This window comes from Schizophyllum commune (genome assembly GCF_000143185.2).
Source record: "Schizophyllum commune H4-8 unplaced genomic scaffold SCHCOscaffold_8, whole genome shotgun sequence".
NCBI lineage: Eukaryota > Fungi > Basidiomycota > Agaricomycetes > Agaricales > Schizophyllaceae > Schizophyllum > Schizophyllum commune.
In genome coordinates this window covers 2,377,252-2,399,574 of record NW_026089545.1, presented here as the reverse complement: position 1 = coordinate 2,399,574, position 22,323 = coordinate 2,377,252, and the positions used below count along the sequence as shown (strand labels likewise).

The 22,323-nt window shown below is 59.4% G+C and overlaps 13 protein-coding genes across 13 annotated transcripts; 7 read left to right on the top strand and 6 right to left on the bottom strand.

Annotated features, from left to right (window-relative positions):
- Positions 1 to 12: 12 nt before the first annotated feature.
- SCHCODRAFT_02690750 (uncharacterized protein) lies at positions 13 to 4,209 on the bottom strand (the record flags this gene model as incomplete). Its single annotated transcript, XM_050346828.1, has 8 exons — positions 13 to 314; positions 371 to 809; positions 864 to 963; positions 1,020 to 2,130; positions 2,168 to 2,639; positions 2,695 to 3,363; positions 3,527 to 3,671; positions 4,172 to 4,209. The coding sequence occupies 8 exons, from the start codon at positions 4,207 to 4,209 to the stop codon at positions 13 to 15; spliced, it is 3,276 nt and encodes a 1,091-aa protein (XP_050199419.1).
- Positions 4,210 to 5,714: 1,505 nt separating this feature from the next.
- On the top strand, positions 5,715 to 6,395 carry SCHCODRAFT_02456435 (uncharacterized protein; the record flags this gene model as incomplete). Its single annotated transcript, XM_050342578.1, has 1 exon — positions 5,715 to 6,395. A coding segment is annotated over one exon (681 nt), but the record flags the coding sequence as incomplete, so codon positions are not given.
- A 238-nt stretch (positions 6,396 to 6,633) lies between these two features.
- On the top strand, positions 6,634 to 7,251 carry SCHCODRAFT_02738539 (uncharacterized protein; the record flags this gene model as incomplete). The annotated part of the gene is made up of 1 exon (XM_050347159.1): positions 6,634 to 7,251. One exon carries the CDS (start codon positions 6,634 to 6,636, stop codon positions 7,249 to 7,251), a length of 618 nt encoding a protein of 205 aa, XP_050199417.1.
- Positions 7,252 to 10,930: 3,679 nt separating this feature from the next.
- Positions 10,931 to 12,187, top strand: SCHCODRAFT_02508601 (uncharacterized protein; the record flags this gene model as incomplete). The annotated part of the gene is made up of 2 exons (XM_050343213.1): positions 10,931 to 11,813; positions 11,865 to 12,187. Coding segments are annotated over 2 exons (1,206 nt in total), but the record flags the coding sequence as incomplete, so codon positions are not given.
- Positions 12,188 to 12,710: 523 nt separating this feature from the next.
- Positions 12,711 to 13,314, top strand: SCHCODRAFT_02633043 (uncharacterized protein; the record flags this gene model as incomplete). Its single annotated transcript, XM_050345747.1, has 1 exon — positions 12,711 to 13,314. A coding segment is annotated over one exon (518 nt), but the record flags the coding sequence as incomplete, so codon positions are not given.
- On the top strand, positions 13,152 to 14,047 carry SCHCODRAFT_02633040 (uncharacterized protein). The gene is made up of 5 exons (XM_003029900.2): positions 13,152 to 13,315; positions 13,400 to 13,513; positions 13,581 to 13,645; positions 13,697 to 13,766; positions 13,820 to 14,047. The coding sequence occupies exons 1-5, from the start codon at positions 13,312 to 13,314 to the stop codon at positions 13,840 to 13,842; spliced, it is 276 nt and encodes a 91-aa protein (XP_003029946.1). The 5' UTR covers positions 13,152 to 13,311; the 3' UTR covers positions 13,843 to 14,047.
- On the bottom strand, positions 13,818 to 14,827 carry SCHCODRAFT_02633037 (uncharacterized protein). The gene is made up of 2 exons (XM_003030315.2): positions 14,104 to 14,827; positions 13,818 to 14,053 (listed from the first exon to the last, which is right to left on the bottom strand). The coding sequence occupies exon 1, from the start codon at positions 14,806 to 14,808 to the stop codon at positions 14,131 to 14,133; it is 678 nt and encodes a 225-aa protein (XP_003030361.1). The 5' UTR covers positions 14,809 to 14,827; the 3' UTR covers positions 13,818 to 14,053; positions 14,104 to 14,130.
- Positions 14,828 to 14,954: 127 nt separating this feature from the next.
- SCHCODRAFT_02750544 (S-adenosylmethionine decarboxylase) lies at positions 14,955 to 16,477 on the bottom strand. The gene is made up of 2 exons (XM_003030316.2): positions 16,135 to 16,477; positions 14,955 to 16,085 (listed from the first exon to the last, which is right to left on the bottom strand). Exons 1-2 carry the CDS (start codon positions 16,371 to 16,373, stop codon positions 15,074 to 15,076), a joined length of 1,251 nt encoding a protein of 416 aa, XP_003030362.1. The 5' UTR covers positions 16,374 to 16,477; the 3' UTR covers positions 14,955 to 15,073.
- An 86-nt stretch (positions 16,478 to 16,563) lies between these two features.
- SCHCODRAFT_02601243 (uncharacterized protein) lies at positions 16,564 to 17,122 on the top strand (the record flags this gene model as incomplete). Its single annotated transcript, XM_003029901.1, has 3 exons — positions 16,564 to 16,693; positions 16,741 to 16,987; positions 17,035 to 17,122. The coding sequence occupies 3 exons, from the start codon at positions 16,564 to 16,566 to the stop codon at positions 17,120 to 17,122; spliced, it is 465 nt and encodes a 154-aa protein (XP_003029947.1).
- Positions 17,123 to 17,195: 73 nt separating this feature from the next.
- SCHCODRAFT_02703364 (uncharacterized protein) lies at positions 17,196 to 17,699 on the bottom strand (the record flags this gene model as incomplete). The annotated part of the gene is made up of 1 exon (XM_003030317.2): positions 17,196 to 17,699. One exon carries the CDS (start codon positions 17,697 to 17,699, stop codon positions 17,196 to 17,198), a length of 504 nt encoding a protein of 167 aa, XP_003030363.1.
- A 448-nt stretch (positions 17,700 to 18,147) lies between these two features.
- On the bottom strand, positions 18,148 to 18,309 carry SCHCODRAFT_02669961 (uncharacterized protein; the record flags this gene model as incomplete). Its single annotated transcript, XM_050346613.1, has 1 exon — positions 18,148 to 18,309. The coding sequence occupies one exon, from the start codon at positions 18,307 to 18,309 to the stop codon at positions 18,148 to 18,150; it is 162 nt and encodes a 53-aa protein (XP_050199414.1).
- Positions 18,310 to 19,428: 1,119 nt separating this feature from the next.
- On the top strand, positions 19,429 to 20,353 carry SCHCODRAFT_02508642 (uncharacterized protein; the record flags this gene model as incomplete). Its single annotated transcript, XM_003029902.1, has 3 exons — positions 19,429 to 19,544; positions 19,601 to 19,825; positions 19,879 to 20,353. 3 exons carry the CDS (start codon positions 19,429 to 19,431, stop codon positions 20,351 to 20,353), a joined length of 816 nt encoding a protein of 271 aa, XP_003029948.1.
- On the bottom strand, positions 20,186 to 22,303 carry SCHCODRAFT_02548177 (uncharacterized protein; the record flags this gene model as incomplete). The annotated part of the gene is made up of 3 exons (XM_003030318.3): positions 20,186 to 21,908; positions 21,958 to 22,005; positions 22,060 to 22,303. Coding segments are annotated over 3 exons (1,633 nt in total), but the record flags the coding sequence as incomplete, so codon positions are not given.
- Positions 22,304 to 22,323: the final 20 nt, after the last annotated feature.

The window sequence follows — 22,323 nt, the reverse complement described above, 5'->3', positions numbered from 1 at the left end:
AATGAACACGGCCTAGAAGACATTCTCGTCCTCGCCATCCTCCGTGTCCTCACCACACCCCATACCCTCTTCATCCTCGCTGGATTCGTCAATATCAGTATCTTTGTTCGACATGGTGTCGTCGTCTTCATCCGGCGCCCAGTCGGCATCAAGATCGGGCGCGTAGGGATCCTCTTCATCGCCGGCGAAATCGGCAAGAGCTTCGCGTTCCATGGCCGCCCAAAGGTTCTCTTCGTCGTTGAGGACTTCGATGTGAGGCCGGTCCATCACCTCATCAATCGCGGCGGCGAGCGAGGACGAGCCCGGAGCGGTTTCTAACAGAGTGAGTGATGAGATATAAAAGGTGCACGCGAGGAAGATAGCCACGTACCAGGAGCCGCGCGTGCAGGCGCCTCTTCATCCGCGGCTTGAGATGTCGCCTCCCGAGCGCTAGAGGACGTCCCAACTAGGGGAGGGATGCGGTACGCGGCCTGAAGAGCTTTGAAGGATGCGTTGTGGTGAGCCAAAGGTGATGTCGCGCCGCCCTTCATAAGCTTGTTCAAGCCAAGCGCTATAACGTCGTCAACTTGGCTCGTGTCGTCCGCATCGAAGCGCCGGCCCGGGCAGTACTCGTAGACCTTGTGTCGCGCGAGGCTGGCCATGAGTTCGTCGATATCCTTGGTGCGATCGGGCGTGGCGTGGCGCTTGCCCTGTCTCGCGCCGAGCGTACTGTTGATCTCGTTCGAGAGGGAGCGTAGGATCACCACGCATGGCGAGATAGCACCCAACCAATTCCACGATGCGTTGCTTCCGTGGGCCTGAAAATAATTCTGCGCGGGGCTAGGTTAGCTGTTACGAGGAGAAAGGCAGAAGCGAGCACTTACCTTGATCCAGTAGTTGAGGTGCTCTTGCAAGCGATCCACCTCGAGGAACCCGTTGGGTCGGCCTGTGGTGTTGACGAGCCAATTTTGCAGGAGAATGTCCCTAACAGCAAAGGTACAGTCAGCTGCAGCTTATCGCGCAAACCGCCTCAAACTCACCGAATTTTCTTAGGCCACACGATCTTGTAATTATGAAGTAGAATGAGCACCTCGTTCGCGTACTGCACACGACCGAGGCCTCGGTAGCTGAAGACCCAGCTCTCGAGGACGGTGAGGACACGACCAGAGTCGCCGGATTTGATGGCGTCTTTGAACTCCTGCAACAAGAGCGCATCGCGAAGGAATAGGACGGCGCTTTCGAAAACCTGATCCCCAGCATCTTCGTTCCCCCGTTCCCGCTCCCGGCGATGGCGCTCGGCTACCCTCGCATCCGCATAGCGATCTACTATCGCCTCTGCATGCCCTTTCAAGGTCGCCCAGTCCAAGTCGGGATCCGCCACGTATTCCGCGAGCGACGCCTTGCCAGAAACTCGCAGAGCACAGTCGAGGATGCGGGCATCCTTGGACTCGTTGATCACGTCCTCGGACGTTCGAAAAGACGGAAGGGAGGTGGCGACGATGGGCTTGCGACGGAGAATGGTGTTGTGCGCGTGCAGGGAGGCGGGGTTCGAGATGTCGCGATTCTTCTTGCCGAGGTAAGCGAGCAGTAGCGCGGTCGTAGCATTGATTCGATAATGGAATAGCCCCGGCGTGTACAGGATGTGGCGGAGGCTGGACGCGCCGCCCTCGTTCCCGGCTCTCACTTCGCCCACCTCCCTCAAGCGCGCCATGGAGAGCTGATCCCCAGCCACCAGACGTACTTCGTCCGCAAACTCAGTCGCCGTGGTGGGCTGTCCCAGCTCTTCCATGAACTCCCGAATAACGTCGGCATTGCCGGTCTTCGAGTTCTCGTTGATGGGACGCGCGGGCAGGGGATGGACACTGGTGGTATGTGGCGCGATCCTGCTGTTCGTCCGTGGCTCAGTCCGCTTCAGCTTCTTCCCAAACTTCGCCTGCAGCACCTGGCCACCGCGCCGCACGATGATTCGCATAACACAGTGGACGAAGAGCTTGCGAAGCCGCGCATAGTATTGCGGGGTAAGCAGCAGATCTTCAATCTGCAACTCCCGCGCGTCATCAAAGCGCTTTTCTAACGTCGATGTTCGCAGGTCTTCCGCCTTTGCGTTGAATAGGGGAAGGGCTGTCGCGCATGTGCCATTTTGCATAGAGTCTGCGGCGCGGTAGCTCATGAGTAAGCGAAAGCGCACGCGGATTTCCATTCAACCCACCGGTACGCCCTACTATCTGCTCGGCGACCCGCCACATCATGTTGATGTTGTCGTATACCAGCATGAAGCTGTTCTTCTTCGCCATCCGCCGCGCTACCTTGCGCATCTCGAGGGACAGCTTCTGCAGCGTGCCCATCTTCCCACCGCTCGCCCCTTGCTCATGAACGCGGGGATGGGAATGATCTTCCACGAGCGTGGGATCGTCGACCTCATCCTGCGCAGGTTCGTTCTCTCCTTCATGCCTCTCCGTTGCGGACGTCTCCGGAAGCGCAGGTAGGGCTCCGCCTCCTGCGAGGGTCACATAGCTGACCGTAATGCCGAGGTGATTCAAGACCGTAATGAGCTGGCGAGATGCGCCCTCCAAGTAGAGGTAAAGTCCGAAAACGTGTCGGAACCACGAGTTGTGCTGACTTCGTTCGCCTAGCAGAAGCGCCGTGTACATAGACGTGATCTATGGAATGTCTGTGAGTACATTATCTGACCCCTCATGTGCGGAGAGTACTCACAAATTCTTTGTGTTCAAGCTTCGCCTCTGAGCACTCGTCTGTCTGCCTCGGTGTCTGAACAATGTGCCTCAAGAGTGTCACAATGGATGGACACTCCGGGTTTATGAGCTCAACGAGGTTGGTGAACTTGAAGCCTAATACGAAGTCCTCGTTGACTTCTGTAGGAGGGCGGAGTGCGCCGCTCTTGGTGATGGCAGCAGCCCCGTGCTCGACGACGTGTGCGATCACCTCGAGCATTGCGCTCTCGACTCTGCGGCGGGCTTTGACTCGATTCTTCTTCGATGCCATTGTGGCTATGACCTTGTTGACCGCTTTCTCGTCCTTGTAGAACTGATGATATCGCCAGGTCTCCTCGTGGCGGTCACCGAGCGTGTCTTGCATGAACTCGCCAAGGGTCACCCCTGCCCCTTTGAGTAAGTCAAGTGCACGATCGATGGCCACAACCTTCGCGGCCTCCTGGGCTGCCGCCGCCGCCGCCTTTGCTGCCGCCGCCGCCTCCAAGTCTGCACGAAGGCGCTCCTGGCGAGCTGCCTCATAACGATCTCGATTATACTGATTGCGCTTCCGCGCCGTGTCCTCCGCATTTCTCGCTGGCGAGGTGATGGGAACACTGGGGTCGCTTCCCTCGGCACCCATCATCGCTCGCTCGTCGTATCTTGCAGGAAGAGGCTGCGAGGGTTTTGGATTTCTTGTCATTGGAGTTGCTGTGGCTCAGATGAGTGCTCTATCTCTTTCTCAGGTCGAGGCACGAAGACTCACGCGACGTTGGAGGGCTTACATCCATCTCCTCAGGTAGTGTAGCATGCACGACGTTGCGAAACGAATGTGGTACGGATGTCTGCGTGTCGAGAGGTAATGTGGTTGGTACAGCTTCCTCGGTAGGGCTAACATCGGATTGAATAGGGGAGGTGCGTGGGGGAGAGCTGGAAGGCAGCGGAGCGGGCGTATCGCGATATGAGATGTTGCCGTTTGGAGGGCTGGTGGCAAGCGAGGTCAGCGGGCTTGACTTGCATCCACTCTCGGGTTCGTCCTCTGCATTGTGGTCAGCCCAGTCCCCCGTCCTCGAAATTGTGCTCACCCATCTGCAGCTGATGACGGCGGTCTCCAACCTGCGAAATAAGGACTTGTCCGAACAACGATCGCGCGTTCGGGAGCAAATCGCGTTCGCACGTTTTATCTCGCTCTGCCAGCCACCATGCCTCCCAAGAGAGCTCGGCCGTCCGCCCGTACTACGAAGTCCAAGGGACGCCGCCTTCATGCCGGCCACGCAAGCGAGACACGCTCTTATGCACCGCGAGAGCCCATGTCGTCGCAGGCACTGGAGGACCTCCGATCTCGAATGCAGAACCAGCTCCTGTGTGGCCAAGAGCCACGTCCTTTCCAACTCCGTCTAGCACAAGCGCAAGAGGAAGGTCAGGACGCTATCTGTCAGGCTGCTACGGGGCAAGGGAAGACAGTGGTGGCGAGCGCGCCGTACGTTTTGGAGAAGAATGCAGACCGAACAACGCTGGTCATTTCGCCGCTGATAGCGTTACAAAATGAGATGGTGCGTCCCACCGACAGGCTTCACAGTGCAAGGACTCATCATTCCCAGGTCCGCACCTTTCAAAACGAGCATGGAGTAACTGCAACCGCCCTCAACTCGTCCGTCGACGAGGATAGCCAGTTACAAATGAAGGTGAGTCCTCCTGCTCCACTTCAACACTTTCATGCTAACTATTTTGCAGCGCATCGTTCGTGGCGATTTTCGTATAGTCCTGCTTTCACCCGAGATGCTCTGGTCGCAATCGTTCTTCAACAAGGTCTTGCGCAACCCAAAGTTCGCTCGCAAGATATACTCAGTAGTTGTCGACGAAGCGCACTGCGTATCTTTCTGGGGTGCCGACTTCCGGAAGGAATATGGACGCATAGGCGCTATCCGCGCATTCCTCTCGCGCGACATACCCATCATCGCCGTCTCTGCCACGTTGACACGACGAGTCAGACGAAATGTTGTCGACACCTTGCAACTCAACCGAAGTAGCGCTCGGCCGTACTTGTGGCTCAACGCTGGCAATGACCGCCCCAATGTCGCTTATATTGTACGTCCCATACATCATACCCTCGACTCATACCACGACCTCGACTTCGTCATCCCTCCTGCCGCCAATACGCTGGACGACATCCCGAAAACCTGGATCTACGCCGACAACATCAACACCGGCCACAAGATCGTTCAGCACCTGCGCGAGCTCGCTCCGGCGCACCTCCGTGATGGTATTCGATGTTTCAATGCTGTCCTTACAACGGAGTACCGAGAGCAGGCCCTCGAAGACTTTCGTAATGGCAAAATACGTATTCTCGTGTGTACAGATGCTGCAGGAATGGTAAGGTCACTTTTCTGCGCATCAGGACGTCGGGGCTGACAAGGTGTAGGGCTGCAATGTACCCGACATCGAATTTGTGATTCAATACAAGCTACCAGCTAGTTCGTCAGCGCTTAAGCAGCGACTAGGACGAGCTGGACGAGCCTTACCGGCCGCCTTTGGTATACTACTTGTCGAGAAGTCGGCGTACGACAAGGTCATCGCCACACGAGCAGACAGCGATGATATACCGTCAGGCTCGCCTCAAGCGCCGAAGCTGTCCGGAGACGACCTCAAGGAGTACGCCGGTGCACACGGTGTCCATCGCGGCAGCGAGAGCGGCTGTACCGACGAGTTACCGCCATCGACGTGGAGGCAGCTGCCGATTGCGGAAGACGACACGACGGAGGGCCTGTACCATCTGGTGCAGACTACAGATTGCCGGCGCAAGACCCTGAAGACCGTCTTCGAGAACGAGAGGCCAGGTGAGTGCGTATTGCGGTGTTGTTGCTGTTGATGCTAATCAATTCTAAAGACGAGAAGGGTACTGGGCCGTGCTGCGACATTTGTAGTCCGTGGCTGCTCGACCGCGCGCGTCCGAGGAAGGAGACAGGCAGAGGGGAAGTTGAGATTCGCCTGGGTTACGAGAAGGAGGTCTCGCGAGAGTGGTGGAACATGATAGACGATTGGAGAGAGGAGAAGGCGAGGACCGATCCTGTGTATGGCGCGATGGGGGCCAGCTGCTTGCTGTCCAAGGACATTATAGACAAGATCGCGCGCTTGAAGCGCCACACCGGCAGGTTGCGAGAGTTCGTGCAGAAGGTGCTCCGATCCGACTGGCCTTTCTGGGACGCTCTAGGGCAGGAGCTACTCGAGTACACCCTCTCATGCGCCTCACGTCTCGACAACCCGACCACCTCGACAACTGATACTGCACATGTACCGCCCGCACCAGCACGACCGGCCAAACGAGCCACTGCGACCCAGCGGAAACCTAAAAAGGCGAAGACCCAGCCGCCTCCTACGGAAACCTCGGGACCCGCGCAGCCGTTTCATCGCCCTCCTTCTCCTCTATATGGCGAGAATGTGCTCTCCTCAACGAACACCCCCAGCGCGGCGTCTCCCGTGGTTAGAGGGCCCTCCACGATCCCGCGGGGGAGGGACGGCGGACGCTCCCCTCTTGCTGCGCTCAAGCAGAACACATCGTCAAACGCGTCCGGAACCGCCCCACAAACATCGGCGAAGCGTCCTCCAGCTCGGGGCGCGATCCAGCCCCGAAAACGCCGCAAGACTGGCGATCAGGAGCCTGCCGCCAGTGCTGCAGGGCCATCTCGACAAGTGCGTGAACGGTGCTCTTTGCGCGCTTCCATTGCTTATTCCCGAATAGCCTCACCTTGTGGATCGTGTACCATCGCCACCGTCTTCCTCGCTGCACGATCGCGTCCATCCGATTGCTCAAGGTCACGGCCCCGTCCATACCTCGCAACCTCCCCCTGCTCAGTCATGGGCCTTCGGCACTCCCAGGCCGCAGGATCGACAGCATATCGACCGGTCATACGCTCACCTCACGCATCTACTCTGTGATGGGCCCGCAATGACAAGACCTACCTCGCAGACTCCTACTCCCGTCTCAGCACGGAACGGGTTCGGTGCAGCGAGCCAGTTCGGGCGCGAAGCGTACGCACAAGGCGCTGCACCGTCGTACCCCTGCACGCCGCTCCCACCACCGCGTCAGCATCTCGGCGCAGCGATCCATACGCCTGGGATGGCCACCACCCATCTCATGGCTTATCCCCGTGCGCATCATCCCCCGACATCCTTCCTGCACACGCCAATAGAATCGCGGTCGCCACACATACGACCGATGAGCATCTCGCAGGCCAGTCGCCCTCTCTCCACCATTCCCAATACGCCGCTCTCGGTACACGGCCCGAATAATCCCCTCTCTGCGCCATCGTTGGCCACGACACCGAGCCAGCTACATACCCCCAACAAGGTCGCACAAATCATGCCAAAGCTCGGAAGCGTAATCCAGCCGGACAGCATGCAACTTGCGAACGTATGTGCGCTTCGCGAGCTCGGTGGGCAGGATTGCTTCGTCGGCAAGGCCTTGTCCCCCGCGATCCTTTGCTACAGCATCAGCACCGACGGACGTATGCATATCCACCAAGTTCTCCAACGCGCGAGCGTCCTTTGCTTGTGCGAGGGCTGAACTATCCTCTATGGTACCGTCCCCATTTCGTTTTTATGGATTTCATCTATAGATGCTTCTATATTCTTTCTCAATACGGTACTACATGATTGTACTAATCATATTTCATCGGATTGATATCGTTCTCCCCTTCAAAGAGCTGGCAAATGCGAAGTACACGCTCGCTGGCGGCGCGCGAGAGTCTCAACTTTCAGAGTTGTCCAGGGGCCCGGACCCCAGGATTGCATTTGCTATACGAAGTTGCCCAGCCGGCCTACGGCTCCGCGAGGCCACGAGCGGATTTCAAACGTAGGCTGATGAGCTGGTTCACGAGCCTAGACGCGACGATAGGCGGCGTCAGGATTACCGCCCGCAACCCGATCACCATCACTCGCGCTACGATCAAGATTCCCGCCGCGACCGCTTCGACTCTGAGCCACGCCGCTCCCGCGACTTTGACCGCCCACGCGACTATGGTTCCGATCGCCCGCGCGACAACGGTTACGACCGCAGCCGCCGCCCAGCAAGCCCTCCACGACGCGAACCTCGATTTCGGGACGACGAGGGCAAGACCTGCTACTCCTGCGCCGACGCGCACTCGACATTCGACCACGACAAATCCGATGACGCAAATGCCTCGACATTCAAGGACGGCACGCCGCTCAAGTCGATCTTCATCCCCGGCCACCCGGGTACACTCGTCAAGGCCGACGATCGCTCTGTCCAGATCTGCATCAAATTCAACTCCGGTACCTGCAACAAGAACCACGACCACGGAGAGGGTACCAACCGCCGACTACACATATGCGCTCACTGCCTCAAGCCTCACGCCGTCTGCGACGCCTCACCCGATTGCGAGAGACGCGTCAACGGCCGCATCAAACTCTGAGGCACGCGCGCCTCCCGCGCTTGTCGGCACGTCGGACACCGCACCGACAGTAGCCGAAGAACCCGACCCGGACCCGCTTCCCTTCATTTCCGACTGCATCGCCTCAGAATTCCGCTCCGCCCTCCCCCCGCATAGCATACCTTCCCCGCCCCCCGCTACTTACTGCCGCCCAACACGTCCCGCCCTCAATTTCACTGACTTCTCCGATGCCATCGCTGCCGTTGCTCGACCCCCGCTTGCAAACTCCTCCCCCGAGGATAACGAAATTTATTCCAGAATTGTTACCCCTTACCCCGCTGCCGCTTTCGCCGCCTCTTTACGTACTATGAATGTTTCGGATCAACACCCCTTACTTATCAAACACCTTACCTACGGCTTCCCTATCGGCAACCTACCTCCGCTCACACGCAACGTCATCATCCCTAACTCCGCCTCCGTCGACGAGAACATTGGCCCCGTCAATCAATGGATCGCCGGCGAACTCGAGGCGGGTCGCATTTCTGGCCCTTTCACCTTGGAACACATCAACCGCATCGCGCGCGGACCTATCTACTGTTCAGCGCTCCTCGTCGTCGTCACGGAATCGGCCCCCGGTGTCCCAAAATACCGCATCTGTCAGAATTTTTCCAAGGGCGACAAATCCACGGGCACGCCGGCCATCAATGACATGACTACGAAGGAAGACTACCCCTGCCGCCTGGATACCGTCACCCACATCGCAGGTTAGTCCGCTTTCCCGCGCCACGACCCCGCTAACAATTCTTCACGCCCGCCCCTCCACGCCCGCACGCCTCGCCGCGCCAACTCGCTTCCTCGCGCCAACTCGCTTCCTCCTCCTCCTCCTCCTCCTCTTCCTCAAATCACCGCGCCAACTCGCTTCTTTACCGCGCCAACTCGCATCCTTACGCGCCAACTCGCTTCCTCCTCCTCCTCCTCCTCCTCAAATCTTCGTGCCAACTCGCATCCTTACCGCGCCAACTCGCTTCTTCCTCTTCCTCCTCAATTCACGCGCGCTCCGCTATCACGCCACCGCGCCCGCCGCCGATCCGCCTATCACATCACATCACATCACGGCTTCCATCACACCGACCTTTCCCGCGCCGTCAACCTCCGCCTCCGCACCACCAGATTGGGTCGCCAACTCACCAGACGGCACCCTGGGTAGCCCCATCGACCTCACCGCCTTCCATCGCGGGGTCCCACTAAACCCACATCACAAACCTTTCGGCGTCTTTCACCTCGGCGACGACTTCTACTTCCCGCACACTAACTCCTTCGGCATGTCCCCCGCGAGCAGCCACGCCGGCCAGATCGGAGAACCCGTCCGCCAGCGACTCGAGCACGAAGGCTTCAACCCGACCTTTCGTTACGAAGATGACTTCCACGCATGCATCACCCCTACCCCGACCGGCCCGTTCGAGAAGAATGGCTTCCGTTACGACATCAACCCCGACGACGCCATCGGCGAACTCTCGCGTGTGGCCGACCTTCGCCTACCGTTGCAACTACCCAAATGCGGCAAGTCGTTCGAGGCCGTGGTCCCGTCGCTCGGCATCAAATGGGATTACGGCGCCATCCGCCGCTGCAGCCTACTCGACCACAAGCGCCTCAAATATATCTCACGCCTCGAAGGCCTCCTCGCGCGCATCTACGCTAGCGAGAAGCTCTCCCTCAAGGACCTCGAGAAGATTCACGGCACTCTCCTTTATGCCACCTTCATCTACCAGGACGGCTCTTCGCACCTCCCCCCTATCTCACACGCAATGTACGGCTTCCTCGGCAACTACACCACCACACGCTACGCCTCTAAATCACTCCGCAAGACCTTCGAGTGGTGGCTCACGCGCCTTCGCTCGGGCACCACCTACCGCATCCTCCACCCCCTCCGCGCCTTGCAGGACCTCGGCCTTTTTGTCGACGCGTCGACGAGTTGGGGCGTCGGCATCTTGATCGGCGATCAATGGGACGCCTTCGAACTCCGTGACACGTGGAAATCACCGGAGAAGCGCGGTCGCGGCATCTGCTGGCTCGAAGCCATCGCCCTCGAACTGCTATTCTACTACCTCGGCGCCCAGGGCATCTCCAACTGCCGCCTCCTCATCCACTCCGACAACTACGGCGCCATAGGCGCCCTCCGGAAGGGTCGCTGCAAGAACGAAGCCATCAACCTCTGCGCGCGCCGGTCGACGGAGTTCCTCGCACGTCATATGATCGTCGCGGACTTTGTTTACGTGGCTTCGGCAGAGAACCCGGCCGACCCTATTTCACGTGGCGTCCTCGGATCACCTGAGAAGCGCCTCTCGCGCAAATTCCCTCTCCCTCCTGACATTGACCGCTTCCTTAAAGATGGACGACCTCGCCAACCTCAACTTCCTCCACCTCCCTCTCCCCGAACTTCCTCCTCCGCGACCGTCGCCCTCTAAGAACATCGCCCAACCTCCTCCCGACTCACACCCGTACGTATTCTCTTTCTCACCGCGTTTACACTGACACACCCACAGCCCTCCTCCTTCGACCTCTTCCTCCTTCGCTTCTTTCCCGCCTTTCCTAGATTTACCACCCCTGCCCATTCCCGCCGCTCTTAGCCCGTTTGCGCATACACCCACTTCCGCACGCATATACCCCGCCCAACACCCGACTATCACCCCGCAACCTCTACCCACTCGTACCACAACCCCCACACCACCTAGCTACCTGCCCCAGCAACCGCCTAGCCACGACTCGCCGTCTAACCGTCTCACCGCCGTACGCCTCAACGTCTTGAACTCTTTTCCCGTCATCCACCCTCGCCGCACTCTCCTCTCTGGCCGCTTGCTCCCGAGCCCCTACCGCCCCCACTGCGCAGCCCGCGACCGCGTACTCCTCTGGACTTCGCCCTACGCACTCGCCATGCAGGTACAACTAGATTCTTACCTACCACTCCAGTCGCAGAGCGAACTCGTGCGGCAAGCCCTCTCCGGTCTCGAGCCCAGCACGAGGGAGGGCTATGGTTCGGGCCTCTTGCACTTCCACGTCATGTGCGACGCGACCGGTGTCCCGGAAGACGCGCGCATGCCCGCTTCACAAGCGCTGATCTCATCCTTCATGTCGCAATTCCCCGGGAAGCTCACCGACTCCACCGTCAAGAACATGAGCTGCGGCCTCGAGCTCTGGCACACCATCAACCACGCCCCGTGGTACGGCGATTCGCACCTGGTCCGCCTCGTCAAGCGCGCGGTCACGAAGGCGGGTGTCGCCCTCAAGCGGCCTCCCCGCCCACCCGTCTTACTCGCCCACCTCCGCGCGCTCCGCGACTCCCTCAACCTAGACCTCCCGCGCGATGCCGCGATCTTTGCTTTGGCTCTTGCCGCGTTCTGGGGCTGTCGCCGCCTAGGCGAGCTCGTCCCCGAGTCGGCGAAGAGCTACGACCCTACCCGCCACCTCCCGTGCGGTACCGCACGCGAGCATACTACCTTCCGCGGCCTCGACGCGCTCACGTTCCACATCCCCTGGACGAAGACTACGGGCGTCGCCGGCGGCTCCCTCATCCTCACCGCGCTACCCGACGACGACCCGTTATGCCCCCTCAAGGCATACTACAACCACCTACGCCTCTCCGTCGGCATGCCTCGCTCCGAGTCGTTCTTCGCATACTTCCTCAATGACGGCTCTGTCCGTCGCCTTACTAAGACCGACGTGGTCGGCGCCTTCAACGGTTTGTCCCTACAGCACCCCTCCTTTCCTCCCCTCCTGACCTCCTCCCTAGCGGCGGCCGCCCACGCGGGCCTCGCCCTCATCCTAGGCCACAGCCTACGCATTGGCGGCAGTCTCGAGTACTTACTCGAAGGAGTGGAGATTGAGATCGTCATGCAGCTGGGGGGCTGGACGTCCTCCTGCTTCCTTATTTACTGGCGTCGTTTGGACCTTGTTATTCCCCAAGGAGTTATTACCGCGCGCGCGCGCGCGCTCGCATGGATGAGTTCGCGCGCTGTCACCCAGTCAGCCAAGCGGACTCCATACTCTCCTCTTACGCACAACGTTAATTGCATATCATTCCCTTCCTCACCCGCGTGTACCCAAGACGCGTGAGCCTCGTAAGTCCGCCTTCGCACAGCTCGGTTTGGGGGCCGAAGGCCTCTGCCCACCTCGGCCTCGCGCGGCTTCGCCTTAGAGCTGCGCTCTGGCTTGGGCAGCTTCGGCCTTGGCCGATGGCGGCATTCGGCCATCGGTCTGGCTGGGGCCGCCCCGCAGTGTACTGTCGGTGAGGCCCAGCGCCGCGCGGAATCTGCCGGCCCACACGTCACGTGCCGGTTGATCTTCCGCTCGGTGCCGGTCGGGCTTCGCCGACCCGCAACCCCCGGTTCGCAGAAACGGGGTTTTCCCTCGCATATCGCGCCTCTCGGTCTCAGCCTCTGCGTACGCCTATCTACGTACAGCAGACGTAGCGACCTCCCTTCCCTTCCTCCTTCCTCCCCTCGAGGCAGACCACAGGTCTGCCCGAAGCCCTTAGCTTGCTGTGAGCCGCGCTAGCACGAGGCACGAGTAGCTAGCGCGGTGATAGGCAAGCTAAGGAGCGGACGGGCAAACGCCGGTCGGCGACGCCACGTGCAGCCAATGCGTATGTTGCTGTCACGGGGCGTCACAGCGCGAGCTTCTTCGAACACGCGCCCACCGACCGACGTTCGCCCCCTCGCTGCCCTCGACTTTTCTCGCCCCACCCTCCTACTCCCTTTGCTCGCTACGCTCGTGGGCAGCTTCGGCCTTGGCCGATGGCGGCATTCGGCCATCGGTCTGGCTGGGGCCGCCCCGCAGTGTACTGTCGGTGAGGCCCAGCGCCGCGCGGAATCTGCCGGCCCACACGTCACGTGCCGGTTGATCTTCCGCTCGGTGCCGGTCGGGCTTCGCCGACCCGCAACCCCCGGTTCGCAGAAACGGGGTTTTCCCTCGCATATCGCGCCTCTCGGTCTCAGCCTCTGCGTACGCCTATCTACGTACAGCAGACGTAGCGACCTCCCTTCCCTTCCTCCTTCCTCCCCTCGAGGCAGACCACAGGTCTGCCCGAAGCCCTTAGCTTGCTGTCGAGGCGCGGTCTCCTCGAGGCTCCTATCGGATCTATCTGCCACCCCTTGACAACGACGACCATCTTCTGCTACCCTCACCCCACCGAACACTGACCCAACACCGTCCGTATACCAATCGCACATCGACAAGCTATGGGTGAGCAACCTTGAAATGTACTATATGCGCTTTATTTTGACGACGCGCCATTCATCTCCTTGACCACTGCGACAATACTTCCAGCTGCCCCAGCCGCGCAAACACAGCCCATCGACAGTCAGATGAAGGATAACCTCGAGAAGCAGCTCAACCAACGGCCCGACCGTAGCGAGCTCGTTGACCGCAACATCCTCAAGGGTGCGTCGCGTGCACCCCATCTTGCATACGCGTGGCCAACTATACTGACGTGCGTATGCGTGCATAGATGATAAGGGTGTTGCGCCCGCGCTGGTGGCGAACATGGAGAAGCTGAAGCGCTCGCAGCTGGAGGTGCGTTTGGTCGAGGTGTATGCGAACAGGCATGCTGATGACGTCGGTCAGGACAAGCTCGAGCATGCGCTGCAGCACCGTCCCAAGCCGGACGAGCTGGTAAAGGAGGGGATCTTGCAAGGTGTGTAATACGATCTCGGAAGCGAATGAATATGCATTGACAACAATGAGCAGACAACGAGGCGCCTGCGGCCTGAGCGTGTCGTTCCCCCTTCCCACCCCGTTTCTTGTCTGCGCAGTTGTATTATGAGCGGAGGTCGCGATGCGCACCGTGTACGATACTGGATAGCAAGCTGTATATTTAATAGCCCTGATGAGCTGATCCTTGAGAGTGAACACGGTGCGGACGGGAAGGTCGACGATGCCTGTGAGGCGTATGAGTAACGGCGGCGGCGACGTCGGTGTTTTCTGCGGTAGACGATGAGCAGGACAGCTGGAGGACTAGGGAGGCGACGCACAACTGATGGTCATCCAGGTTTCTATGCTCAATCCCTGTCACTGTCTCCCGATCGTCTGCGAATTCTATCCCGCATCTCGGTCGCCCGCTCGCGCATCTCCGACGCAGCTCGCCGGGTGCCCGCACCGCCTGCCCAGCCACGCGCGCGCAGCCAGTTGACCAGCTTGGGGGTCAGACCCGCCGTCAGCCCCACGCGGACGGGCAGGAAGAGGGTCTTGTGGATCGTGTACGCGAGCACGATCATCGCGTACAGGCCCTCGTTCCCCTTGCGCGACTGCACGGGGTCGAGCTCATCCTTGCCAGGCTCTGGCGGGCGCGCGGTCGAGACCATGGAGAGGGCTGTTTCCTTCAGGGTGCCGGCGACCGCGGAGACGCGCTCCGCGCCGAAGACATTGACGGCGGCGAAGGCGACGGAGAAGTCGGCGACAGAGAGGAGAAGGTAGACGCCGAGGGCATACCAGCCGTAGGCCTTGATGAGGTGCTTCAAGCGGGCGGAGAGGGAGGCGTTGGGTGGTAGAGGTGCATGCTCATCGGGAGGTTTGGAGGAGAACGGGCGCGATGATGGTGAGGCGAAGGGGGACAGGCGCGTGCGGGAGGTTTGAGTGAGTGGTGTTGTTCCCGGACGTGCTGTGGGCAGGATGGGTGCTGCGAGGCGGGGGACGATGGTGCGGAAGAGCGGGATGCGGGCGAGGAGGCGGCGCGACATGGTGGTGGCTCGCACGACGGTGCTCGGCGCCAATTTACTTGCACTCGGCCCGCGGACAACTGACGACTTCGTTCGGCACGCGCGCGGATGCCTGCCGCCCGCCCTCGGCCGGCCCTGGACGTGGACCCACAACTGCGCCTCCAGAGTTCGAGTCTCGATAACTGATCAATAGAAAGCAACCAAGCAAGCAATACAGGTCGTGAAGGCAGGTCTACAGGGTGTACATATCCGATAGAGATAGTCGTAGTCATGTATTATGTCGCAGTTAGCACAGCTCGAAGCTCGCGAACGCCAGTTCGTAGCCGTCGAACTCGTAGTTGATCTTGTCCGTACGCCGATAGCACATCTTTTGGGCGCCGCCCGCCCCATCGACATGCCCATTCTCCGCCGCGCGCTCTCCGTCCACACCATTCACCTCTGGCTCGCAAGGCAGCGTCAACGCTGCCTTGAACGCCTTTTGTGCCGCTTCAACCGCGCTCAGCTCTTCATCATCCTCTCCATCTTCGTCGCTTGATACGAACAGCGTGACGCTCAGCCTCCCCGGCTGGAAGATCCGTGTAACGCGGCGAATCAGCGTCTTGAGGTCCGGGCGCTCGTCCGACACCGCAGGGCCCTTGTGAGCCGCTGGGACCGGGACGTTGCACTCGAAGCTCGCGTACGACCAGCCCGCCTCCGGAGTGACATGGATGGTGAAGTATCCGTCCGGTCCTATGAGCGCGTTGGAGGAGTATCCGCATGGCGTGAAGGAGTACGCGTCCAGCACCGTCTCTCCTGCGGGAAAGATGGTCGAGATACCAATCGAGTCCGACAGCGCCTGAGCATGCTCCGAGGGTGAGAGGTCGGAGGGGGCTGTCAGGAATGGCGCGCGTGCATCCGGCGACAGGTCGCTCATGAGGATCTCAATCGTCGTGTCCGTCCGTTCCTTGAGGTCCAGAGAACGGGGGACAGGGGGACGAGCCTTGATTGGGGTGGGAGGAGTACCTGGTCCGGTCATGTACAGCAACCAGTGGTCGCCATTCATCTTGCCGACGGTGTACGCAGCGCCATTATCGAAGATGGCATCCAGAAACTCGACTTCATATTTCCAGTCACGATGGGGCCCGACCTGACGCTCAGGGAACATGAACGACTTGCGAGAGTAAAAGCAGCGATGGACGGTAGGAAGGTTCGCATGCTCGCGGGCGATGGCGAGAATGCGGGGCAGTCCCAGCAAATTGAGTGTCGTCCCGCAAGTCTTCAGGATGAGGCGGTGAGGAGAGATGAAGAGGGATGATTCACTAGAGAGCATTAGCGAAAGCTGTAGGACGCGAAGGAAGGGGAACTCACCTGAGCAGATAAGCATCTAGCTCAGCGCTTTCCACAACGCTGAGGACCTTGCATTTGACGATGTCGAGCATTTCCTCCCATAGAGCGCGGTCTACGACGCGCAGCCCAGTACGGCCGCCCTCTTTGGGGTCGGCAGCATCGGGAACATGGTCAGGACTCTCTGCAAACCAGATCTCGAGGAGCTTTTCTGGGCCCTCGAAGGGCGCCTGGGCGGTGTCGGCGGCGTGGGCGTCGGTCATTCAGTGGGGGGTGCTATCTGGGACGGTCGAAGTATGGGCCACAGCGGGCGGCGTCGGCAGGCATGTAAGGCGGTGGACGGTGGAGGCGAGGAGCGCTGTGCCCAGCAAAATGCACCATCACATCGATCCCGCCTTTGCAAATCGCACACGCCACGTTACGTAACCACCTTCCTTTTCGACCCCGACGACCATGTCCGTCGCCCGGTTCGCCCGCGCTGTCCCGCGCCCGCTCGTCGCGCGCCGGACGCTCGCCACCGACGCGCACCACCACGACCATCACCACCACGGTGCGGCTGACACCAACGAGTACCCGAAAGCCAGTGCGTACCCCGCATGTTCCCCGACTCGCCCCGCTAATAGACCACAGCCGTCTTCACCTCTACTTCCCGCAACATTGCACTCTCCCTCGCGGCATTTGGCGCCTGGCTCTGGTTTGGTCCCGAGAACACCGACCAGAACACCCTCACGCGCGTCCTGAAGAGCTCAGCAGCTTCGCAGGAGGACGTCACGGAGGCGAACGCGGCTAACTTTGCCAAGCGCCATGCTGCGTCCGAGGCAAAGCTCGTCTTTAACAGCGCGCGCCAGCCGTCCGTGCACCGTTTCCGCACACCAATGTGCGTCAACTTTTGACTAACTGTGCTTGCACTTACCTCGTTATCAGGATCATGGACGTCGCGTCGGCTTACTCTGTCCCGGTGGGCTCCGTGAATATGGCTGGTGTCGTTCCCAAGCGCGCTGGCGAGTACTAGACGTACCCCTTGATATCAATACAACTGGATGAAGACCACAGCTACCCGTGTCCGACTTGTCCTACCGTTTGAACTACGCCTCAAAACCCTCCCGGCTTTCAGCTTTCGTGCTCCCACTTCCGTCCCCGGCATTGTCGCTCTCTCCTTCTCTTGGTGTCGTGGTGCTGTTGTTTGGCTGCTCGTTGGTGTCCTCTTGGGCGTACATTTCGACTAGTTCTTCCGTCAAGTCCTCCGGTACAGTGTCAGGGACAGGTTCTAGATGAAGACGCCCGTCGACCTTCGTAACGCGCATGAGTTGCGCTTTCTTGCCCTGCACCCGCCTAGCAATCTGCGTGCGTCCAAGCTCCAGATCCTGAGTCCCCATGAAAAAGTCGATGAAGTCGGCCTCGTCATCTGACAATACGCCGAAATCTGCCCTTCCGCGCCGCCGCTTGTCGTGGCGGGCGAAGAAGGCTTCCGGCCGCCGGCTGTCGAGGCGCGGCTGCAGGCTCTCCATCGACGGAGAGGTGAGATGAGAATGACTGTAGCTGGCCACCTGTGGGCTGGGCGTTGACAGCGAGCGTTGCATGCCGAACATCGTTGGTGGCGGATTATGGTGGCGGACAGTGAGTATGGGTGGTCTGTTGCTGCGTATCACGCTAATTGCAGCAGCGAGATATATATGCTGGGCTGTGTGTGTATGATCCTCCATGTTTGTGGCCAGCACCATTCATCGGTGTCATGACCTTTGTTGAGCGTATGTTGCTTGCATGGTCTTTGTCTTTATTCGAAAACAAGAGTGGCGTTATCGGCTATTTACGTCGTGTCTTCCGCTTGGTCGCTGCGCTGTAGTCTGAAGCCCCGTAGCTTGCCATCCTTTGATGTAGGTATGTTGCCGATCCTGTAGACATGCTCCGCCAACAAGTAAGTTGGCCCTTTGCGCGCCGGCTTTGTTGTTCGCAGGTCGCCGTCGTTATGCACAGCCGAGTGAGTGGAACTCGGAGCAATTCTTTGTTGTCAGTGACCGAGCAAAAAGCAAGCGAGCATCAGATTCGGAGCCACTCGCAATAATAAATATTGAGACCCGTAGGTCTACCACTCCGGAAAAGCGTGTCATCCTTGTGCAGGGGCCATGCTAATCTTCTCTGTATCGTTCCAAATTTTTCGTATGTCACCCCGAAGGGGACGTTAGGACTTCTGGCATGCATCAGGTCATTGGCAGAGTTTGGGGTTAAATACGAGTCCGAGGGTCGCGCGTGGTGGGCAAACGATTCACAGGGACGCTGGTTAGTGTAGACGTTGCGGCTAGCAGTGAAAAATGCCCCTGAATTTCGAAATATATGCCCAGTAATTTGCGCACCGTAGAATACCTACTTACAAAAGGACTGACTTTCATGAGGTCGATTGCTTGAACACGGTCTTCATTTCGGCGAAGTCCGACAAAGCGCGTTGCGCGACGCACGTGATCGCGTGGGATGCTTTCTAGCGAGCTGAACTTGAACTTGTTCCGAACCTTCTTGCACCTTTCATCAGCCTAACGGACTATAGGGATTTCCTGAGCCTCCATCGCTTCCTCCTTCGTGACTGAGTTTGGGAACTGAACTCCACCACTTTTTAGTCGCCAGCCTGGTGGTTAGCAATGTGGGCCAAATGTGCGCTTTAGACCCGTGCATCGGTCTCAGAAAGCTTGAAAGCCTGTCGGTGATGTAGCATGTCCATTCAATATCGAACTCGCGAAGCCTTCTACTCGTCGACATCTCGACGACTGCCTGACAAGTCAAGGAACATAGAATCAGCCTGCAGATAACGGCCGCACCCCCGAACGTCTGCTCTGTCTTCTCCGCGTCCTCGACCTCGATATCAGGAATCGTTTGTACCTTTCGCCCGCATGACTTACCCCTTGCGTACCCATGAGTTTCTTCTTCAACTGAAGCGATATCCCTTTCCTCGGCATGCCCGCACGGTTGGCGCAACGGTCAAACGCGCAATTTCCTCTTTACGCCGGCATCGTGCCATGCCGCCCAGCCTTTGCTTATGCCCTGGCGTCCCTTGACGGGTGTGAGTGAGTACCGGACTAGTATAAAAGCTGTATCTTTTCCTGCCCTCACCACCGCCCTTCACCCATCCACCTTCCGCTGGTCTCGACCAGTCGCTACTACACTCTTTTCGCTGTCCATTCTTTTCAGTTTTTCGTCATGAAGGTCGTGTACTTCCTCTTCGCTGCGCTCGCGTCGGCGCTGTCCGTCTCCGCGCACATCGAGATGTCGTCCCCACCGCCGCTTCGCTCGAAGCACAACCCGCACGCGGGCTGGAACATCGACTACTCGATGACCAGCCCCCTCGAGAAGACGGGCGCCAATTTCCCGTGCAAGGGATACCTCTCCGACTCGACGGGCAAGGAGTCTGTCGCCAGCTGGGCGGCTGGCTCTACTCAGACAGTAACGTGCGTGCTTTCCTGCTGTCCTCGGTGTTCTTGAGCTAATGATCGCCCGTTCTCAGCCTCGAAGGAAGCGCGATCCATAACGGTGGCTCGTGTCAGTTATCCATCTCCGAGGACGGCGGCTCGTCGTGGAAGGTCATCAAGTCCTTCATGGGCAACTGCCCTGCGAGCGCGGGCGGCGTCAGCATGAGCGTTACGATCCCGAAGGACGTCAAGAGCGGTGACGTCCTCTTCGCTTGGACATGGAACAACAACACGGGTAACCGCGAGTTCTACATGAACTGGTGAGTTGACTCTTCCCCTTTTCTAGTTCCCTATCGTGCTAACGCATTCCCAGCGCGGTCGTCACCATCCAGAACGGCGGCGGCGGCCTCTCCGCGTACCCGGACTTGTTCGTTGCGCAGCTCAGCAACATCAACTCCTGCACCATCCCGGAGGGCGTCGATGTCCTGTACCCCAACCCCGGCAACCAGGTTGAGCGCGTCGAGGGCAAGCTGGGCGCACCCGTCGGCAACTGCGGCTCCTCGTCTGGCGGTGGTGGCGGCTCGCCGCCTCCTGCTACCACCCAAGCTCCCCCGCCGGCTACGACGCAGGCTCCGCCGCCACCGGCAACGACCGCGCCTTCAACTGGCGCGTGCACGGAGGGCGAGGTCCGCTGTGACAGCGAGAAGAGCTGGTCGATGTGCGGTTCAGGTTACTGGCAGTCGATGGGTGCGGTCCCAGGCGGGATGGTCTGCCGGAATGGTGCCATCGTCGCTGCGCGGAAGCGTGCGGTGCACAACAAGGGTCGCTGGCAGCATCGGTCGCTCTGAGCCTCCTCAGTTGATCGACTTTGACGGATCGTAACGCTTATTTATCGCGCTATTTATTAGAATAAATGTGTATGGGTAGCCGAGCGAGCACGCATCGAGTGCTTGGAAGCTTAGGTTGCGCCTCAGCTGCTATGTACTTGAGGGTGTGATGGTATTCACATTGAACATCGAAGCACAGATAAAGCACATTGTTTTTCCAAGTATGTTTGGGTCTTTATGCCTCGTAGTCCGAAGTGTGAGGCTCTGACTTGACTTCCAGCATCTCCCGTACAATAGCCCATGCAGCCCGGCGCCGCGCCTCGGGCGTATCATCCGCCTCCGGGTCTGGCATAGGAACATCTTCCTCACTATCGGAGTCCATATCCGGAGGGACGTACCCATCGTCGTACGTCAGGTACTGCAGCTCGGGGAAGAGTGCGCCGATGATGCGCGCGACCGCCGGCGGGCTTGCGATGGGCGAGTCGACAACGTCGAACCAGCTGAGCTTGGTTTGTTGGACGTCCACGTCATCGGGAACGGTCCGGGCGTCGAAGGCGGCGACGAGGCGATCGAGCTCGGGGCAGAGCCGCGCGATGTCGGAGAGCGCACGTAGCGTACAAGGCGGCACGTCGTCGTCGTGGCGGTAGCGGCCGGGGCGGTAGAGCTCCAACGACTGGATCCTGGGCCACCATCCTGCGATGGTTGTCCAATCGCTGTCACTGAGGACGGGTCCCTGCGACGTCTCGATCTCGACATTGCGGAGATTGGTGAAGACGGATAACGGGGCAAGGTCACTGCAGTGAAGCGTATCATCAGGCAATGGCTCTTCTTCGTCCTCCAAGGAGCTACGGCCTGACACGCTGAGTCGGAGACACCGCAGGACAGTCGGATTGCAGTGCGTCGCTATCGCACGAATGAGGGGCGGTAGTTCAAGAGCTTCGGTAGGTGAAGACCACAGAGCGATATCCTCTACACTGCGCAGTAATGTGGATGCATCCAGGACGGAGAGCATGAAGGCTATGCACCCTGGACCACCTATCCACAAACTCGTAAGCGAGGGGAGGGCGCCTGCGGGCATAGGCGATGGCACGCTCTCCGAGGTGAGTTTGTCCAGATGTACGCAGCGTAGGTTGCTAAGGGAAGCCAGCGCAACCACCAAGTTAGGGTGAGGTCCTACGGAGAGCTGAACGCGTTCGAGATCCGGCGCAGACTCGACTATAGCGATTGTGCGCGCCACCGCTGGGGGTGCCATGCTATCCATGAAGTTCTGCAGAAGGAGCGCGCGAAGATATGGCCAGCGCGTGCTGCTAGGGAGAGTGACCTCGCCGAAGTCGAACGTCTCATACTCTGCGAGATCGCTCGGCAGTATAGCATCGAGGAAGGTGGGAGGTAAGGGAGGGTCGATGTCCGCGATTTTGACATGGCGCAGGTTGGGGAAGAGGGTGCGAGGAGGTGGGCATGCGTACAGCGCTTTCATGACAGGCCCCTTGAAGGGTGCGAGAGTGACCTCCTTGACCGTACGCGCACGAGCAAGTACGGGCTCCCAATCCGCGGCAGTGAGCGGCCGCGTGAACCTCTGAGAGAAGCGTGAGTCAGGCGAATCCCGGCGAAGAGAGCGAGCGTACGAAAGCTTGCATGGCATGCCAGTTGTACGGGGAGTGCCGCTTCGTATGCTGCGTGGTATGTTAGGTTGGAAAGCTAGAAGTGCGCAATGCAAGACGCCTGACCTTGATAGAGTCATCGAATTCCCAAGCATCTCTTGGAAAACGGACTAGAAGAGGAAGTAGACTTATAGGACCTTCCCAGAGCACTTGGCTAGCGACTGCTTCCCAGTCACGCGAGACGAGTGCGAGACTGTATAGATCGCGGGCGTCTTCGGTGGAACGGCAGATGGAGAAGCGCAGCTCGGGTACAGCGAAGACACGAGCTGCGGCCAATTTTGCGCGTGAGGTGAGGGGTCTGACGCGCATGGTGGGAGAAAGAGCTTTGGA

Bases quoted from the DNA above. Each gene is read 5' to 3' on its own strand.
- SCHCODRAFT_02750544 (XM_003030316.2), bottom strand. From the start codon at position 16,373: ATGACCGACGCCCACGCCGCCGACACCGCCCAGGCGCCCTTCGAGGGC. The intron at 16,086-16,134 runs GTGAGTTCCCCT...AATGCTCTCTAG, and splicing joins CTAGATGCTTATCTGCTCAG to TGAATCATCCCTCTTCATCT.
- SCHCODRAFT_02633040 (XM_003029900.2), top strand. The intron at 13,514-13,580 runs GTGCGTCGCGTG...ATGCGTGCATAG, and splicing joins TGACCGCAACATCCTCAAGG to ATGATAAGGGTGTTGCGCCC. The intron at 13,767-13,819 runs GTGTGTAATACG...AACAATGAGCAG, and splicing joins AAAGGAGGGGATCTTGCAAG to ACAACGAGGCGCCTGCGGCC.
- SCHCODRAFT_02633037 (XM_003030315.2), bottom strand. From the start codon at position 14,808: ATGTCGCGCCGCCTCCTCGCCCGCATCCCGCTCTTCCGCACCATCGTC.